This window comes from Physeter macrocephalus, chromosome 13 (assembly GCF_002837175.3).
Source record: "Physeter macrocephalus isolate SW-GA chromosome 13, ASM283717v5, whole genome shotgun sequence".
Classification (NCBI taxonomy): domain Eukaryota; kingdom Metazoa; phylum Chordata; class Mammalia; order Artiodactyla; family Physeteridae; genus Physeter; species Physeter macrocephalus.
This window is the reverse complement of record NC_041226.1, coordinates 13882164-13903295: the sequence shown is the minus strand read 5'-3', so window position 1 is coordinate 13903295 and position 21132 is coordinate 13882164. Positions and strand designations below refer to the sequence as shown.

The 21132-nt window shown below is 37.2% G+C and overlaps 1 protein-coding gene across 5 annotated transcripts in view; it reads left to right on the top strand.

Annotated features, from left to right (window-relative positions):
• TRPC4 (transient receptor potential cation channel subfamily C member 4) overlaps nucleotides 1–21132 on the top strand; it is a 122244-nt gene that overhangs the window by 81395 nt on the left and 19717 nt on the right. For all 5 annotated transcript variants that reach the window (XM_007117007.2, XM_007117012.1, XM_007117010.2 and 2 more), the window contains 2 exons: nucleotides 5099–5238; nucleotides 15192–15505. In XM_007117007.2, the coding sequence (XP_007117069.1) occupies nucleotides 5099–5238; nucleotides 15192–15505 (454 nt within the window). The remainder of the gene's footprint in view (nucleotides 1–5098; nucleotides 5239–15191; nucleotides 15506–21132) is intronic.

Here is a 21132-nt window from a genome sequence, read left to right as displayed (position 1 = left end):
ATTTTTGTATCACTTTTTATCAGAATAATACATACTTTTTAAACATTTTTTCTTGTAATTTTGTAAGTATTTGATTAGCACTGGCATTATTTTTTCCTTAAATGTTTGGTAGAATCACCATGAAGGAACTGGACCTGAATTTTTCTTTGCTGGAAGGTTTTTAACTATGAATTCATTTTCTTTAATGAATATAGGACAATTCAGGTTATTCTATGTCCTCTTACGAGAGTTAGGAAGGTTATGTCTTTCAGGGAAAATGTCCAATTCATTTAAGTTGTGAAATGTATGAGTATCAAGTTCATTTTATCACTTATCCTTATGAAGTCTGTAAGATCTGTATCTATGTCCCTTCTTTCATTTCTGATATGGATCATTTATATCTTCTCTCTTTTTTTTCTTGACCATTCTAGCTAGAGTTTTATCAATTTTAGTGACCATTTCAGATAACTAGATTCTGTTTTCATTGACTTTTCTCAAGTTTTTTTTTGTTTTGTTTTGTTTTTTTTGCGGTACGCGGGCCTCTCACTGCTGTGGCCTCTTCTGCCGCGGAGCACAGGCTCCGGACGCGCAGGCCCAGCGGCCACGGCCCACGGGCCCAGCCGCTCCGCGGCATGTGGGGTCTTCCCGGACCGGGGCACGAACCCGCATCCCCCGCATCGGCAGGCGGACCCCCAACCACTGCGCCACCAGGGAAGCCCTCTCAAGTTTTATATTTTAAAATTTATTGATTTCTGCTTTAAAATTTTCTTTTTTCTGTTTGTTTTGCGTTTAATTTGCTCTTCTTTTCAGTGTCACAGTTGAGGCTGAGATCACTGATTTGAGACCTTTATTGTTTTCTAATTAAGCATTCTACTCTAAGTACTGTGTTAACTGCATCACAGAATTTTTAGTTGTATTTTCATTTGTAATCAGTTCAAAATATTATCTAATTATTCTGTTAATTTCTCTTTGACCAAAAGTAATCAGGAGCATATTATTTAATTGCAAAATATTTGGGGATTTTGAGATACATTTTATAATTCATTTTTTGTTTACTATGTTGTCATGGTAAACATTTAAACATTTCAACATGTATAAATATGTTGAAGTTATATAGTCTATCTTAGTGAATGTTCCATGTGCACTTGAAAAAAATGTCTTCTGCTATTTTCTTTTTTTTTTTAACATCTTTATTGGAGTATAATTGCTTTACAACTGTGTGTTAGTTTCTGCTTTATAATGAAGTGAATCAGTTATACATATACATATGTTCCCATATCTCTTCCCTCTTGAGTCTGCCTCCCTCCCACCCTCCCTATCCCACCCCTCTAGGTGGTCACAAAGCACCGAGCTGATCTCCCTGTGCTATGCGGCTGCTTCCTACTAGCTATCTATTTTACGTTTGGTAGTGTATATATGTCCATGCCACTCTCTCACTTTGTCACAGCTTACTCTTCCCCCTTCCCATAACCTCAAGTCCATTCTCTAGTAGGTCTGTGTCTTTATTCCCATCTTACCCCTAGGTTCTTCATGACCTTTTTTTTTTTTTCTTAGATTCCATATATATGTGTTATCTTCTGCTATTTTCAGACTGTTGATAGTGTTGTTCAGAACTTCTATATTCTTATTAAACTTCTGCCTACTGATTCATTTACTTATAGAGAGGAATAGTAAAGTCTCCAACTATAATTGTACCTTTCTCTATTTATATTTAAATTCTATGGCATCTTGCATTATCAGGTTATTTTGTTAGCCGCATTCATATTTAGGACTGTTCTGTCTTCAGAGTGATTTGACCTTTTTATCCTTATGTTATATCCCTGTGCATACCCAGTAACACTTCTTCTGAAATATATCTAGTCTTACATTAATATAACCATCTAAGTTTTTTTCAATTAGTATTTCATGGTAACATTGCTATTCATTTATGTTTAATCTATCGATGAATTGTCATATAGTTGTTTTGCATCTTTATTCTATGTGAACATCTCTGTCTTTTAATTAGTGTGTTTAGACCTTACCTTTCATTCAACATAATTTTTGATATTGACAGATTTAAAATCTACCCTATTGTTTTTCCTATTTGCCCCATCTGTTGCTGTATTTTTCCCTTTTTTTTCTGCCTGTTCTTGGATCATTTATTATAACTCCATGTTTATTTACATTTGTGGCTATTTATGCATTTAAAAATATTTTGAGAGAAAGCCCTAGGATTTACAACATAAAATTTAATTTATCACAGTCTAACTTCAAATAATATTTTGCTTTACATATAGTATAAGAACCTTATTATAGTATGTTTCTAATTCCTCTTTCTCATCTTTTGTGCTAATGTTGTCATGTTTTACCTTTACATATGTTATACATGTTATAAACCACAATACATTTTTGCTATATGCTATTTTTGCTTTATGCAGTCAATGATCTGTTAGAGCAATTCAAAATAAGAAAAAAATGTTTTATATTTATTTTCTTTTTAACAGTTCCTGAATAGAGATTTTTGTTTCTTTTTATAAACCTAAATTTCTGTTTAATATCATATACGTTCTGCCTAAAAAATATCCCTTTAGCATTTCTTGTAGCATGGGTCTCTGTCTGAATTTTTGATTGTCTGAAAAAAGTTTTTCATTACCCTTCATTTATTAGAGATATTTGTGCTGTGTATAGAATTCTGGATTGACTTTTTTTTCTTTTCAGCACTTTAATGATGTCAGTCTGTCCTGCATGGTTTCAGATAATCAGTTTGATATCAGTCCTATATTTCTTCTTTTGTATGCAACATGCCTTTTATTTCCACCCACCCCTTCCCTGTGATGCTTTTTTGAACAGTTTGAGTATGATGTAACATGGTGCTCATGGGCTCATATGTGTGTATTTTGTGAGGGTATTTATTCTGCCTATGCAGAAGGCTAGACAGAAGTGTATAGCATTTATGCTTGAAAATGGACATACCTCTTCTGCTAGAACATTAGTGCAGGAATTTGACACAATATAATCAGGAACTGAGCTGGGTTTGGGTTTCATTGGTGCTACAAACAGTTTCAGCCTGCCATACACTTCTGCTTAGAGTGGTGTTATGGGCTGCAAGTCTTTGTCCCCCCCAAAAGTCACACACTGAAATCCTAACTCACAATGTGATGGTTTTTGGAGGTGGAGCCTTTGGGAGGCAATTGGGTCATGAGTGTGGAGCCCTCACGAATGGGATTAGTGCCCTTATAAGAACAGACCAGAGAGCTAGCTTGCTTTCTTTTTGCCAAGTGAGGATCCAAAGAGAGGTCAGCAGTCTGCAACATGAAAGAGGGTCCTCACCAGAGTCTGACCCTGATACCCTGATCTTAGACTTGTAGCCTCCGGATCTATGAAAAGTAAATTTCTGTTGTTTATAAAACAACTCATCTATGATGCTTTGTTATAGCAGCCTGAACAGACTAAGACAAGTGGGGAAGAGGATTATTATCAGAATTCCTGCTCCACCCGCAGCTTTTGGCCTTCCTTGAGCACCTCTGCCTCTGAGGGACTTTCTATCCATATGTTTGCCACTCCTCCAGTGGTTGTCAGTGTCTGCTTCTTACTCGGTGTTTGTCAGCCTGTTGATGTGAGGCAGGAAGCTTGTCTGTTGTCCAGGTCTAGGGTCAGACTTAGGTAAAACTACACCTGGGCATCAGGGGTGGAGCTTCTCAATGATACAAATCTTCCTTCTCAAGGCAGTAAAACTGTGCAGGTCTTGTGCAGAAGAGAGTTTTCTGACCTTCCTCCTGTGGTAGGAAGCCTCTAAGGATATTAGTATAAATTCTAGGCCCTGGACTGTTTTCTGCTTCTCCCATAGGGCTAACATGTTCTGCTTCATAGGGGAGAGAAGCTTGCATAGGGCTTTGTGCCTTCCCCCCAGAACCAGCCTCTTGAGCAGTGGTGAGGTCTATGGAGAAGAGCTTACTAGTGAGTGGACGCCCCCCTGTGTCTCTGTCCCAGGGGTTCTGTCCTCTCACACTAGCTCACACTCAGCCTTCAGAAGTTTGTTTAAGAAGGTTTTCTGAAATTGTCCTTCTCTCTTGTATGATGTCAGTGTTTCTTACCCTGCACTCTGCTGCAGGGGAGCTAATGCTCACCTCCTCACTCTCTTTACAGGAACCTGTTTTTCTTTGAAGTATAGGCTCCTTGGTTTCTCACCTCTCTGATGGATTCATGAAAAGTCATAATTCTATAGTTATATGACTTTTTCTTGCTTTTAGTGTAGGACAGATATGAAACTCTGGGCTACCCACATTCAATGTTTCAAACTATCATTACCTTAAAAGTCTTGTTGTTTTCTTGCTTTAATATAGTTTTAAAATCATATTTATCCTTTTAATATTTCCTGATTCTAGATATTTTGATATCTTTCTTTCTCATCATTAGGCTGTAAAAATAGATTTATAAAAATTTAATAAGATTATGGAAATAGAATAATGATATACAGTGATATTTTGTAAGTGCTTTCTAATATTTGAAAATAAAATATTTCCTATTAAAAACAGGACTATAATAAAGGAAAGTGATTTTTATTTTCTCTGGATATAGCTTTAAAGCTACTGCTAGATATAAGGTCTTTTATTGAAGTATGAATGTTATAATCATCTTCTGTCCAGAACTGAAATCAGATCTCTGAAGGTGTTAATTGCTTACAAAAACACCACAAAGTACCCTTCCTAAAGGCATTAAGCCAGTTATGTTCACTAGATACACTGTTTTTTCATAAATTTTTGAGTCATTTTGATTTGGGAGGAAAAATATCTTCAATTATCTGTTTACAAATAAACGTTATGTTATTTTCCAGAGAAAGATATATAGGTATAGAGGAATTATAGTTTGATTCAAAATTGCACAACCTTATCAATTTATCAAATGGATAAAAGAGAGTGAAGCTGCCCCAAGAGAATTCTCTACAAATTAGCTAAATGTCCTGCAAGTTTTAAAATCTGACTGGAACTCAATTATTACTACCTATAAAAATAGGTGTTGCATTTCGAGTAACTATGTAGTCTCTTGAAGCTCAAAGATTCTCTAATTCCTAATTATAGATCTCTGTTTTTAGTGATTTGATTGAAAAATCACACTTATGTGAATCTTTCTATAATTGCAGGTTTTATATGGGGAGAAATTAAACAAATGTGGGATGGTGGACTTCAAGATTACATCCACGATTGGTGGAATCTAATGGATTTTGTGATGAACTCCTTATATCTAGCAACAATCTCCTTGAAAATCGTTGCATTTGTAAAGGTAACTATTGTTTATGTTATTGGTAAAGCATAAGTTCTGATAAGTATCGATATACCTTTCCCTGCTATTATTTTTATTAATAATGTTACCTAGAGCATAATCTGTATGTGAAATTCATCATCTCATGACTTTATTGAGAGATAGGAATAAAAGACATAGATAATACACAGTTTATAGTCATAAAACAAATTTTAATAGATATCTAAATAGAAGTTGTCACCCAATTTTCTTGCATCTAAATTGAATGATGCCTCAAAATGATTCACAATAGCTGCTCTCGTTTCTAATCCTTTCCATTTCTAATGAAATTCTACCTCATACACTATTCAAATTTTGGCAACCAAAATCTATTTTTATCAGTTACAACTAACCGATAAAATTACATAGACAGATCAAAATATTACTCTTTAAAAGCATTGAAATTATTATTTCAGTTTAAACGAATATAGTTTGATATAATTAGAGCAGAATATAATTTTTTTCTTCTCACCCTATTCAATATGACAGTGCTGAAATCTCACACACCCATACTCCCCCGCATTTCTTACAACATCAATCTTATCCCAAACCACATGATTTACATAAAATGGTTTTGTTCTGCAATGACAATTGGGATTATTTTGTACTTTGGGGGATGTTTTTCAAACCAAAATATTATATTATTGCCTCCTCCTTCCTGCCTTTCTTTTTCCCTCTTTCCTTTTCTCTTCCTTTTAAAAAGAATTTGTGTCAAAATGATGAGTGAATTAGTAAAAAATAAACAGTGTTTAATTGAACTGTACATGAATAATTCATGCCATCTAATGAGCTGAGCTAGGAAATGCTAACATGTAAGTGAACTCTTATTCATTTAGTCTTGTCCTAAGTCGACTCCTGCAATTTTCAGCTATAACAGGGTCAAAATTGTACAAAGTTGTTTCCTGAATTGTTCAATTAAAATGTTTCCAGCGCTCACATAAACATTAAGAAAAAGCATTTTCTACCACTTTCATGGAAAGCAAGTTGTGTTTTAAGAATGGAAACATGATTTGATAATTTTTCCTATCTGCATTAAGGTGAATGGCCTTGAGACCTTCTGAAGATGACAGAAGGTTTTGTGTTAACCAAGGAGGTTTTGCATCTGTGTAGGAGATGGACATCTGTTTTGAAATGCATATCCTTCCAATTCTTCTTTCTTCTGTAATGATCTTTAAGTATATCTATAAAGTTGGTTTGGACATCTCTCTACTAAAAAGTAATACATCTGTTTTTTGTGGTCCTGTGCACTTATAAAATCCTGATATTACATGACTATAGCAGTTCTTCTCAAACTTTCAAGTGCTAAGAATCACTTGGAAAGTTTGCTAAAACAGATTCCTTTTCTCCATTCCCAGGAATCAGGAGTATTAAGGAGGGGCCTAAATTTGCATTTCTTGCAAATTCATCAGGTGATATTGATGTAACTGGTCTAAGGAAGACACTTTGAATAGCCCTGGACTGTAAAATTCTATTCAGCGGCTCAGAGAAGCATGGGATTGATGCCAAAAGGATCCTCTCTCATACAATATTTATACTAAGAAACATAATATTTTTACAGGTCTTATTTATATGGTGTTTACTTATAAAACATATTTTATATATATATATATATATATATATATATATATATATATATATAAAACACCTCTGGTATAAACTGGGTACAGTTACATGAATTAATGGATACTTGTGGATTTTTGGCCTAATGGTTTTAGATACTGGATTTGAATTTTCTTAAAATGTTGTAAATTTTTCACCTGTATTGTTCTTTATACTACACGGAGGGAAAATTTATGTTAAAAATTCAACTCATCCACCCCAAGTGATGAAGAAGAAAGGAAAGAGGGGGGAAAAAGGGAGATAGAAAAGTAGACAGAAATTACCTCTGATGACAATGATGTAAATACCATGGAGTCTTCGGGAAATACATAGTTTGTTTATGTGCTTTGGCCATAGGAGTTCAGTTAGGATTGTAAATATAGATGATGAAATGTTCTTTCTGAATGATTAGTTTGTGTGACCAAAACTTGAGTTGCATGGGTAGTGTTTGAATGGCTGTACTTTATACTTTATTTCTTTTTAATAAAGGTATTTATTTATGTATTTATTTATTATTTTTGGCTGTGTTGGGTCTTCCTTGTGGTGTGTGGGCTTTCTCTAGTTGTGGTGGCCTCTCTTGTTGCAGAGCACGGGCTCTAGGCACGTAGGCTTCAGTAGTTGTGGCTCACAGGTTCTAGAGCACAGGCTCAGTAGTTGTGGCGCACGGGCTTAGTTGCTCTGGGGCATGTGGGATCTTCCCGGACCAGGGCTCGAACCCGTGTCCCCTGCATTGGCAGGCAGATTCTTAACCACTGCGCCACCAGGGAAGTCCTGAATAGCTGCACTTTAGACTTGGGTTTGGCTTAGTTTTGTTTTATCACTTACTAGTTATGTGAACTTGGGTCTGTTTCTTCAACTCTCTGTGCCTCACCTATAAAATAAGGAGAATAACAATTTCTGCCTTATGTGGTTAGTATGAGAAGTAAATAAGTGCATACATTTAAAGTGCTGGTTACAGAGTAAGCATGAATGATTAGTTTTTCTCCTTTCTCTTCTACTGCTGTTTCCTCCTTCTTCATATATTATTGGTCCACTGGACTTGCCTTTTGTAATGTCTTTATTGTGCCTTTTCGTTTGCTTTTTTTTTTAGTTGAAAAGGAGTCTGAGCTCTGGATTAGGACTGCCTTTACCACTTGCAACCTGTCTGATTTGGAGCAAGTTATTTAATGTGGGCCTCAACTGTATCATCTGTTAAATGATGATAATAGTCAAAAGAGCACTTACTTTGGGAGTCTCTGATATGCTGATTTGCCCATTCACCCTTCTTCATCTTCTTTTGTTCTATCATTCAATTTTATGCTAATTTTTAACAATTTACAACTTGCTATTTCAGGAAAAGGTGCTTTATCTGTGTACAAAAATAGACTGCTATAAACAAGGCAAACAGTCATTATGTGAAACAAGGAATAAGAATTTATGGGGTCATACTAAGAAATCAGCTTTCCATCTGTTTGCTGAGAATGCAGAGATGCCTGAGATATAGCCCCTGCCTCCAAGCAGTTCAGTAAGGAAAGAGAAATGCACATGAAGACCTTACAGTGCGATAAAGTCTACAACAGGGGCCAGGCTGGCATCAAGGAAGGAACTAAATTTTGCTGGCAGCATCCTGAAACTATTTAGAGGACAGAGTGAGTAGGCATCTATCGTGTCCATGAGCATGCATGAGCATTCTAGGGAGAAGAGACAAAACGTGCAAAAGTCTGAGAGTGTAAAGGAGGTCAGATCTCAGAGGGATGATCCAGGGAAATGGGGTCGAGAAGAGCATGGGAAGGACTTTCCAAATCGTGCTATAGAATTTGGACCCTATAAATAAAGAGGAACCATTAATGAGGTTTAAAAAACAGAGGATGAGTCAAATGATGGTGAATGCCTGAAGTAGAGCAGTGGACGTAGGAGAAGCTTTAGATTTTAATTAGGAGGTAAGATCCACAAGGTAGTTAATTTGTTATTATGAAAGATGAGGTGGATGGAATCATAGTGATGCTTCTCCCCGGCAAATAGCTCACTTCTCATGCATCAGGCAAGATGACCAAGGAGTTATAACTGGGATCTCGACTGAAATTGCCCCGGTTCTATCTTCTGCCTGCAGGTGCATAAATGGTAGCAAAAATCTAACCCTCGGTGATTTTGGCCAAGCCATGGATCCAGGCCAAAAGAACTGTCAGCCCACAAAGAGGGAAACCCTTCCATAACTGGTCTTCAAGGGGAAAACCTCTTAGAATAGGTCCTGCAGAAGGACAATTCTTCCTTATTTGGTTCATCCTTTTGCAATTCATCCACCTGGAGGAGATTTTTTTTTTTTTTAACATACAAAAGGGTCGTCCTAGCCAAAACCATGGTCTGGGCTATGATCCATACTTGCCTGATATGACTACTGCCTGTACCACTTCTTACCAGTGTGATGTGGGGTAAGTTACTTAATCGATGCCTCAACTTTCTTACCTGTAAAATGACAGGAATAATCAAGTCTCAGAGAATGTTTGTGAAGATTACATTAATAAACACATAGAATAGAGCTTAATATAAGCACTCAGCTTTTAATTTTTATTAAAATGCAACAGCATTATATTGTACAAAGACAGCACAGAAGTTCATGAGATTTCAGTACTGTCCTCCTTCCGGACAAGGCTTTGTGGCTCTGCCTTAAATGCCTCGATTCATTAGCATTTCACAGCTCAGAGATTGTAGCTTTTTTTTTTTTTTTTAATTTGCTCTGAATTTTTTGAAGGAGAAGGTTTGTCAATCATTTCCTCTTCTCACCACGTATACAATGTTAGTTAATTCAGAGCTTTTTGATGTCTGGGCACACTTAGAAAATGTTACTTTATCTTCATTAGGACTGGTTTTCTCCTAAATTTACCCAGTCCCTGTCCCTATGTACAACTTGTCTCATATTTATCTTCAGCCATTTGGCAGAAATGATTAAATTCCTATGCCTCGACCACTGTGTAATATAAATAATATTTTCAAAAAACACAATGATTAGGAATAAGATCATTTATTTTAACAGCCTTGCTGGAGTTTTTCATAGCGCCATTTATCTAAAGAGTGCTAAGTATTTATCTCACTGCTTCCTATTCTTATATCCGTTAGAAAGAAGGCAAATGTTTCCATTTCACAGATGCTATAACTGGAGTGAACTCTCCAAATTATGAACTTTCTTTTTTTTTTTAACTTTTCTAAACATTCTTTAGTTTTATGACAGAGAGCTGTAGATATTTAAATCCAAGTTATTTAATCTAGTATCATCCACCACAGGAAAAAATCATATGCCTTCCTATTGTCTTTCACTACTTAATTATCTAACCAACTTATAGAAAGGGAAAGGTTTCCACCTTATTAATCAGACATTAAAACCAGCATACATTTTCTATTTAATTTTGCATGACAAATGTTTTCATTTTGCATTAAATTAATTATTACCCATTTTGATTGATTACTTGACTTTTATAAGTGTGCATTGGACTATAGAGAATATAAAGATGAACTTTTCCAATATTCAAGGAGCTTACGACCCAATATTATGCTGCAATCCATCTTCCTCTCCTAACACTTCTGCTAAGGGGTTCATGACGTGGTTTCATCTTTCTTTTAGAGTTATCACTATTCCCAAATCCTCTGTATTCCAACTGTATTAAGATACTCTCATTTCCGCAAATCAGCCATCTTTTCTAACAACCATGTTTTTGAATGTGGCTGTGATTCTTCACCCTAGAATGCTTTTTGAGCTTCTATCATATATAAAACACTATATTGGATGTCCAGTACAAAAATGCATTAGACAAAGCTCCCTGCATGGAAAACTGACAAGTGATTCAATGGTAAATATTCTATTTCATAGGTCTGCACAGGACCAAGTCTCTTAAAAAGAATCTAAATAGAAATGAAGGCTTAAGACAAAGTCAAACTATGGTAGGTTTATACTAGAAAGCAGATTTTTGAAAGAAAGAAGAGGGCAGGAACTGCTGGTCCTCGAAGGGCTATAGGTGTGTACATAGCTCTTGATCTCTGTCTAACATGGGACTACCAGCTTTGGTCAGCAGGATCCTAGCGTCTACACACCTGTGGTCTGAGAGTACTTCTCAAGGGAAAGAGTGGCATTACTTATTTAATGTCTGTCTTCTTCACTATATTGTAAGCCAGCATGGCACGAATTACGTCTTGTTTGATTACCACTGTGAACCCTGAAGTTAGCTCCTGACACAGAGTAGGCACTCAACACATATTTGATAACTGAATAATAGCCAAAGCATCAAAATAATTAGAATTTAAATCCATTCTAAACAAAGGGTCCAGTATTCATAGAAAGGCATTTTGATGAGAATGTGAGGGTAATTTGGGGAATTGCCAGCACTAAAGGTTGGAGCCAGAGTAGTAAGTACCTAATTGGGTATAAGTGGCATGTCAATCACAAAAGGAAGTCAAGACTTAGATTCCCGAGGCTTCATGTGACAGGTTGGGAAATCGGAATTTCAACCCAAGGACATTGCAGTCATTGAAGAACATTAAGCAAGATATGAGATCATCAGATTGACCCTTTTAAAAGATGATTCTAGAGGAAAGTAGGGACAAGGTTCAAGGTAGTGAGAAGAGTTGGGAGGCTATGATAATAATTTCTGTGGGAAATAGAGGAACTTTTTTAACAATGAGAATACCAATGTAGCGGAGTGAGCAACACATCTAAGATTTCAGTTTTAGAGGCTGCAAGTTTGGAAGGGAAGACTATCAGATCAACATCAACTGCTGCCTTGGGTGATTTGTTGCCATTCACTGAGATGAGAAAGCATAAACTGCTAAGGAGCTTGAGGATGAAAACATGATGCGTTTCAATTCTGGCCTGTGAGTTTGAGACACCTGTGAGATTTCTAAGAGGAGAAGTCAAGAGGCAGGAGAAGATAAACTATGATTGTAAGGTGCGATTTCTGGGCTGGAGATGTGGAATCAGGAGTCACCAGCATATAAATGACAGTTGAAATCACAAGCGACATCCAGGGAGAATAGACAGAATGAGAAGAGAAGGGGTTTGAAAAGCAAAGTCAACATTTAAGGGGAAAGTGAGGAAGAAGAGCCTGCAAAGGATACTGACAAGAATCATCACTATGGCTTGAGGCAAACATGCAAAGATGAAACATGAATATAGATTTTGCGAATAGTTTTTAGAAAATAGAGCCAAAGAAAACTTTAAAATTAGAATTAATCTTTTCATTTCTAGCGATAGCTGTGTGAAATACATTTAATCACTGAAGAATTACCATTTTTCTCTACAAATTCACAGAACAGTATGGTTTGTAAGAATTTTTAGAATTGCTTTTGTAAAATAATGCCTATATTTAAAAACCTAAGCTACATATACAGAGATGTGAATGGTAGAAGAAAAATTAAAAAGTAAAGTTAAAAGAAGGTAATCAAGAGATAATTTCTAAAGGTTCATATCTCCATTTATTAACAGGAAACAAGGTTTCTGGGTCAGAGAACAGACAAATTATTTACTTACATAAGAATCTTGGCATTGATCTGCTGTGCTCCAAGCCTCCACAGTGTGACCAATGAGAGCCAGATGTGCCCTTCACATCCATGAGTTTGTACCACAGGAGAGGAACTGGGAAATGATGTATCTCAGAGCTTCCCTGCTGCCCATCTTCCCCCTGGAGAAGAAAAGAGAAAGACCTTAACTTTCTAAAGGAAACAAATTCTCTCTGGGGAGGCACAGGTCCCTTAGAATTATTATCCTTAGCCTGTAAGCAGATGGCACAAGGGGAGAGATTTCTAAATCTCTCAGGAGGTCTCTATCTTTAATTTCCAAGACTCTTTTGCCATTCAAACATCCTTTAACCCCAATACAATATATTTCTCAGCAAGCCCTGGCCATGCGTTAGATGTGAACATATTCACATAGCCTTGTTTCCCAACAATTACCAGAAGTGCTGGACTCTGAAACGGTCTTGGGTAATTATACTGGGGCAGAAACTGGCATCTCTGATTTGTAAAATGGGAAATGTTCCTCTTATGATTTTGCAAGTCCCAGCTGAGAGCAGTCGCTAAGAAGGGTTCTAAAGTTTAGTAAGTCAAAAGTAGAGCTGGGGTCAGTGACCACGTGACGATGGGTTCTGCACCCAACTGCCGCAAGCTGGCTGTGAGAAGTAGAAGAAACAGCATCTCCGCCAGATTCAATAACATTGAGGAACCCTTAGGGCTTGAACAACATGTAATCTCTATTCATTGCTGGCCCCATCAGCCCCAGACAGACTGTAGCACTTTCTCTTCTCTATTCCCACAGCAGTTTGTGTTAATCTCTTAGAGCATTTTTTTTTTTTCTTGCGGTACGCGGGCCTCTCACTGTTGTGGCCTCTCCCGTTGCGGAGCACAGGCCCCGGACGCGCAGGCTCAGCGGCTACGGCTCACGGGCCCAGCCGCTCCGCGGCTTGTGGGATCCTCCCGGACCGGGGCACGAACCCGCGTCCCCTGCATTGGCAGGCGGTCTCTCAACCACTGCGCCACCAGGGAAGCCCTCTTAGAGCATTTTTATTATAAGTAGCTGTCCCTGTCATCCTCACTGGACTATGCATGAATACTTGAGGGATAAAATGTCTCTTGAGCACCTGTTACACGCAGAACATTGTGCTAAATGTGGTGAGAAATTCCAAGAAAACGATTACATCCTTAAGAATGCTTACTGTTTAGTGTTTTGTACATTTTGAGATATGGTCCTAAGCCATATTAAGTAAGAAAGAGAGAGAGAGAGACAGAGAGAGAGAGAGAGGAGAAATATGTAATTAGCCACCAACAGAAGGGTAAATACTCTCTACTAAAATATGTGTGTCTTTCAAGAGAAGTGAAAGAAGAAAGGTGAATGGTATCTTAGTCTTTGAAGGGAAAGGTGGCATAATATACCGGGGGAGGGGAATGGAGAGATTTAGGTGGTGTTTGATACCACAACCTGTCACTCCGATACTCATTATAATGAATAAAAATCTTAAATTAAACATTTTTTCTGTATCTTCAATAATTAGCTATTTTATGCTGAAGCTATGCACGGGAATGTTCAAGAACGGTTATGAGGATGCAAAAATAGAAAATAATTTCCTTCCAGTTCAAACTTGATTGTTTTAAATTGTCACTCAAGCAGGAGTCTGAGTGTTGAGCAAAATCAAGAGCTTGTGATGTATTTTCTCCCCAAGGAGATTTTAAAAATACCATCTATTAGCTTCAAGAGAATTAATTAACATTTGTAAAGGTCTTTGGTATAAAATGCAATATAAAAAGAATGGAAATATTCTGAGGGACTCATACAGAAGTAAATTTCTTTTCCTTACATGATCATTAGGAAAAAGGTGCAATTGTCTAGACGTATTTTTAGTGATGTATATGAAGAAGTGAATTTAACTTGTTCAGTTCTTATACAGGTGTAATAATAGATGTTTACAATGTAATATTTCAAAGAGTGTATTTGACCTTTTTTCTTGTAGGGGTACAGATTTACCTCAAGACTACAAGGGATAAATTTCACTGTGCTCTTTATATAGCCCAGTATCAAGATAGTTCACAGCTGACATTTTAATTAAATCATACCTTTAAAATAATTGCTGGTCAAAGTTTAATGTAGCAAATATTTTTCTCAAATCACATATTTTATCTAATTAGGAAATGTTCAGACAAATATCACACTTTCTACACATGAAATATTAAAAATTAGCAATTCATTGACTGCTAGGATGATTTCCAGTTTAGGCTTTATGTACATTTAGGATATAAGAGATACAAAATATTAATCGTCATACCCACGTTAGTCCTTACTATATCCAAGACAACAGACCACTACTCCCATTCATTTATATGTAATTTGTATCCAGCATGCATTCCTCTAGAATAGGCAAGTGTGTTGAACATAGTAAGCAAAGCCATTGATTTTGTTCAAAACGTAGCAGTTTTCCTTTAAAATGTAGTTTTCTTTGTTATAATTATGATATCGCCCTTTTTTTCCCAATATAAAACAGATTATCTTTTCCTATGTAACATTTTCCTTTTCTTTTTTAAAAGTCCCATTGGAAAGATCAAGGACAGATGTAATTCACAGATTAGCAAATACTACAAATGACAAGGAGAGACCCGGGAGGTCACTTTGATTGAAGCTCAACAATTATAAATTCCTTTAGGAAATTCTTATTCTTCTGTAGATTAGAATTGCTGCCACCATCATGGAAAACATCAGCTTCCCGCCAATAGGCCGCCGTGGTGCTGAAGCTGTCTGAAAAATCATCTTGTCCTGAGATTGACATATTTATATGTATGTGTTTGTTTCATATTTTATTTTCCCTTTGTCTCTCTCTTTTCTCCAGTACAGTGCTCTTAATCCACGAGAATCTTGGGACATGTGGCATCCCACGCTGGTGGCTGAAGCCTTATTTGCTATTGCAAATATATTCAGTTCCCTGCGACTGATCTCACTGTTTACTGCAAATTCTCACCTGGGGCCTCTGCAAATATCTCTGGGAAGAATGCTCCTGGACATTTTGAAGTTTCTATTCATCTACTGCCTTGTGTTGCTAGCATTTGCCAATGGCCTAAATCAATTGTACTTCTATTACGAAGAAACAAAAGGGTTAAGCTGCAAAGGCATACGATGTGAAAAGCAGAATAATGCATTTTCAACGTAAGTCTCGCAGACTTTTTTTTCTATTGGGAACGTTGGGCAGAATATAGAGTGTATTACATATTGAATTTGAACCATGACAAGTGGTTGCAAAGAAAAATTGTGCTTAGTGTGGAAAACAGAAATATCCAGTACATTTATTTTAAGTTTTAGTAAAATGGTCTTTTCTTTTAAATGACCTCCTATAAAAGACAGTTATGCATACTGTTTTAAAATGTGGAATAGAAGGAAACTTGTGCCTAGTGATAGCTTACGAGCAGAGTAAGAGATAGAATATATGGAAAACCAATCATAGAAGAAAATCCAAATGCTTTTCCATCTTTGCTTAGGTGTTTTCCAGATACTAAAGCTCCTTCACATGTCTCTTGTATTCTCGGGTTCCCTACCCAAAAATCTAAGCATGGAGAAATAGTCCAAAATAGAGACCTCAGGCTAACCTAAGCCATGATTATGATGCACGTATAACCCTCTGTGCCCTTACAGCTGAGGGGCATCAGGTCTTGATCGGTGTCAAGCTCTGGTAATTCTCACAGTCAGGCTTGCTGACAGCCCAGGTTCATGGCCACGGTGTTTCATGCTCACACAGTTCTGATAGAAAACCCCTCTACTTGCCTGTGTCCATTTCCTTCCCACTATGATAAACAGTGAATTGACAGATGAATTAAGAAGTGAGGTGACTTTCCTCTCTACAGTAACCACATGTGAACACATGGTGATTTTGTAGAAGACTTTGAAAGTCAGCTGGCCATTCATCGGCCCTTCTAGAACTTTATGAAATCTGAGAGAGTACAGTAGTTCCTCCAGTGGGAGGAAATCGGTAACGTCCTGTAAACTAAATCACTTTTGGTTAACATAATCTTGTTGGCTCAATTCTGTATCTGTTTTACCTTTGATCCCAGTATTTAAAACCCCATTTAAATTCATTAACATAGGATTATTTGCACGTAAGCTTTCATCGCAGCCTTAGCTGCCTCAAATCCATTCAGAAATTGATTTGATACAAACCGTGAATCATAAAGAAAACAAAAAGTCATCCCAGCTTCTCCTTGTCACTTTATCCCTTGCTCCAGCCTCTTTATTCTCCTGGACTTAAGCAGTTCTCCAGCCCGACCAGTTTACCCAGCCTTGTCATCTCCCTCATGCCCTTTTCTCACCTAGTTCAGGAGGGATTCAGTGAAATCCCTTGCAGCAATAGCCTGGTGAGGAATAGCCTTGGATTGTGTCTCAGTTTTGGTATCAGAACTTGCCTTTCCCCACTCGCTTGTGATCCTTGACTTGGCAATTTGCTCCCGGCAACGGGGACTAGGGATTCACAGTAGTAGATCCCACCAACCTCCCCCTCTGAGACTCAAATTCTGCCTCTAACAAAGCTCCTGGATAGTGCCTGTCTGCTGACTGGCCTCCTGGATTTCTGATGGACAGCCATCTTGCATGCTCCATCTTTCACAACTCCCTCGTTACTCTGTACTATGTGCCCCGGTGCAACTACTTGCCAAGACCGCCCTGTTGACATTTGTGGTCACATCCTTCTGATCAGGCTTTGTCTTCCAGAGAACTTCCACACAGCCCCTAGAACTGAGTTCCCTCCTCAGGTCTTCTTTAATTCAGGGAACAGCTCAGGTTCCAAGACCCAACCCCTTCTCAGACATATGATTCATCTGTAGTTAACAAGGTCCTATCTAACCCTGCCCTAATTTATGATCCGTGAGATTCTCAGGAATCCCCTTTTGCCCTGTTACTGGTTTTGCGGTAAATGCTGATATATTGTGAGCTGATTTTAATATCTGTCTCAGAAGGATATGGCTAGAGAATCTGATGCAAAATATTTAATATAAATTTTATTCTAAAAGTCAACACGTTGAATTGCTTGGATTATGTATTCTTTTAGTGTATCCTTACCAATGGTTTTCTCTATTACCATGAAAAGCAACAGATAACTGCATATCACTCCAATATTATAGGTCCAAATCATTCAGTGCAAATAAACCAGGTGTTCTTCTTGAATTCTTATCCAGATAATGCAATGTAAACCTGCAAGCAACAAATTATTTTTGTTCAAAGTTACTCACAAAGAGTAACTGCTAGTATGACTTGTTGCTTGCAGTTATAACTCTATCTTCTTCTTTTTATAACTCTGTAACTTCCACAAATTTCAACCTTTTCTTTTTATTACCCCATCTCATGTCTTCCCTATGAAAATTTAAAAAAAAATTAATGTAAAGTACCTAATACAGTGCTTGTCATATAATGTGATAAAAAATGTTATCAAAAAAAATGTTATCCACTCCACTTCTTTTTATTAGTAGTAGAATCTAGTGTTTCCTTACCTGTATTCACATGGTTCCTCTCTATAACCCCTTCCAGTCAGGGCACAAATGTATGCTGAAACTCTGAAGTCTGTTTCTCATTAGCTGCTACTCCTGTCTCTCTCCTTCCTCTCATCCAAGCAACCCTGAAAAGAAGCCTAAACAAGATACCTTGTTCTTGCTCCTGAAAATAGCTGGAGGCTCCATATCACTACTATCAATGGACATTGCTCTCTTTGTATCCTATTTAAACGGTATCATTTGACTCTGTTTAACACCTTCATTTTTAAAATCTTGCCCTCCTTTGCTTTTAATATTACTATGTTTTAATACTTTATCTCTTACTTTTCTAATCTTTCTCATGGTTCTCTAATAATTGTATTTCAGTGATTGCTTTTCCATAGTGATCTGCCTTAGTAACTATCCTCTGACCCTGTTCCAATATCTCTGTGAAAACTCATCTGATGGATTTGGCCCTATCCAAGATGTCTAAGAGATGACTCCTATATTTAATTTATATCACTAGCATCGGCCTCTCTCCCCAAGATCTGTAAGTGCAACTGTCTTTCGAATGCCTCTCCATGCAAATCTCCTAAGCATTTAAACCCAATCAGAGAAAACTCATCAGAGTCTCTCTCACAACTTTTTAATTTCTCCTCCTCAAATCTCTTTCTTAGTCAATGCTACCACAACCCATTCAGATACTTAAATCAAAAACTTGTGTTTTATACTAGATCCCTCTTTTCCCCCACCCCCTCCACATGCAGTCGGTCAATAAATGTCTACTCCTGCTCTTTATTGTCTCGGGGCCATCTTCCCTTGTTCGCTGACCCTGCCTAAATCTAAGTCTCTCTGCCCCTGGTCCCTGCCTCCCTTGATATGTCTTCCATCCTGTTGCCTGAATGATCTTTCTAAGCCAAAATCTTGACACTCCTCTATTTAAAATACCTAAATGGTTTCTCATTCCTTATAGGATACAGTCACATTTCTTAGCTTGACATACCAGGCCCTTCAATGATCTGCCCCTTGCTTGCTTTTTTAGCTTCATCTTTCTCCACTCCCCAATAACACTTTATTCTTCAACATTTTCTAATGGGTTATCAATCCCTAAATATGTCCTATTCTTCTCTCATCCCAGAATGCTCTTGTTCTGCCCTGTCACTTGGCAAAGTTCTGTTTTGTGTTCCAAAACTTATCTCAGATGTACCTTTTCCAAGATGCCTTCCTGATCCCTTCCGGACTGTGAGCTCCCTTCTTCCTGCCCCTTTAATGCTTCCAGGTTGTTTTCTCTTTGACATGGGAAGAACTACGTGTTACTAAAAGAAACCAAATATTTAATCACTGAAATTATTCTGCATAGAATTTTAAACCAATAGTCTCTGGGTAAGGGGCTCTCTTATGAATACAGAGGCATGGACCTTGTGATAGATATTTTCTCATTAAGAAAATGCCTTGGGGCTTCCCTGGTGGTGCAGTGGTTGCGCGTCCGCCTGCCGATGCAGGGGAACCGGGTTCGCGCCCCGGTCTGGGAGGATCCCACGTGCCGCGGAGCGGCTGGGCCCGTGAGCCGTGGCCGCTGAGCCTGCGCGTCCGGAGCCTGTGCTCCACAACGGGAGAGGCCACAACAGAGGGAGGCCCGCATACTACAAAAAAAAAAAAAAGAAAAGAAAATGCCTTTTATGTTGATTGGAGCTGTATTTCTGATAATTGAAACTGGCCAGCTGAAGTCGTACTTTGTTTTAATATTCTTAATTCCTTATAAACTCAGAACAAAACAGTCAGATGTCTTGTATTAACTTATTTTTCCTCATCGATTTCATCTCAAAGGATAGAGGAAAACACAACTGTGAAATACATGACCTTTTTACCTGTTCTCTTTCTCTAGTTGTAAGTATTTAACTGGGGAATAAGCTCATTTTTAAAAGTAGAAATTGAAAAATAGCCTCAAGAAACAAGAGACATCTTTAGGATGGCAATGCTATAGAAGTTGCCAGGTCTTAGTCTTTAACCAAGAGTCTATGCAAAGTGTGATTTAATTAAGGGTGCCATTATCCTGGAAAGCTTTCTGTCCTTATCTTCCCATAGAATTAGGAAAATAGTTGCCACATAAAGGCAATCTAAAATGTGATGCAGCTAATGCTAACGGCCCTTCAATCTACGGGCAATGTTGTTATCAATAATTATGAAAACAGTTTTAGAAACAATGGCTTTGAAATATTAACTTAGAATGATTTTTTAATCCATGTAATAAAAGAATAATTAGCTAAGAAACACCCGTGTCTTGATAACAGGGTCTTGATTCATCTAAAAGTAAAGATATTTTGGTTAAGTGGAACTATTCTGCAAATCTTACTTCTGATTCATTCAACTGAAAAAATGAAAAGAAAATAAAAATAAGAATGAAATTCAGAGTTAATCATAAAATGTCATCTTGTTTTGAATTTTCTTATTTTCAAATTTTAATTAAATATGCAAATAAATGTTTTGCCAAAGGGTCTGCTAATATCCTAATGATGAATAGTTCTTATTTAGGTAGAAGAAAATCAGAATTATTCAACCATAACAATCCATTTACTCTACATCACTTTTTTATTTGAACATTTAGAAAAGTAACTGTTATGGGATTTATGTGGCAACATTTTATATAATTTATTATATCACTCATGTAAGGTCTACTCTCTCTCTGAACTGCTACTGAGGTCAGGGAAAAACCAGTTGAATTATATTTGTATATTCACAGTGAGAATATACACTATTTAGAAAGAAAGAACAAAATCATTTCACATTGAATCCAATGACACTGTCATTAATCTGAGAAATTCTCCCTAAAGCTACTGAAAATAAAGAACTCATGGCCTTGGGTCAAATTTACTGTTTTTCTGAGAAAGTTTTCAAAGACTACCTTCTAGTGGCCTTTGTCTAAGGCCAATGAATTATATTAAACTTTCCCTGATATTGTTAGAATCTAATATCTGGTTGTCCTTTAAGAATATATGGTGACTTCAGACTATACTACAAAGCTACAGTAATCAAGACAGTATGGTACTGGCACAAAACAGAAATATAGATCAGTGGAACAGGATAGAAAGCCCAGAGATAAACCCACACACATATGGTCACCTTATCTTTGATAAAGGAGGCAAGAATATACAGTGGAGAAAAGACAGCCTCTTCAATAAGTGGTGCTGGGAAAACTGGACAGCTACATGTAAAAGAATGAAATTAGAACACTCCCTAACACCACACACAAAAATAAACTCAAAATGGGTTAAAGACCTACATATAAGGCCAGATACTATCAAACTCTTAGAGGAAAACAGG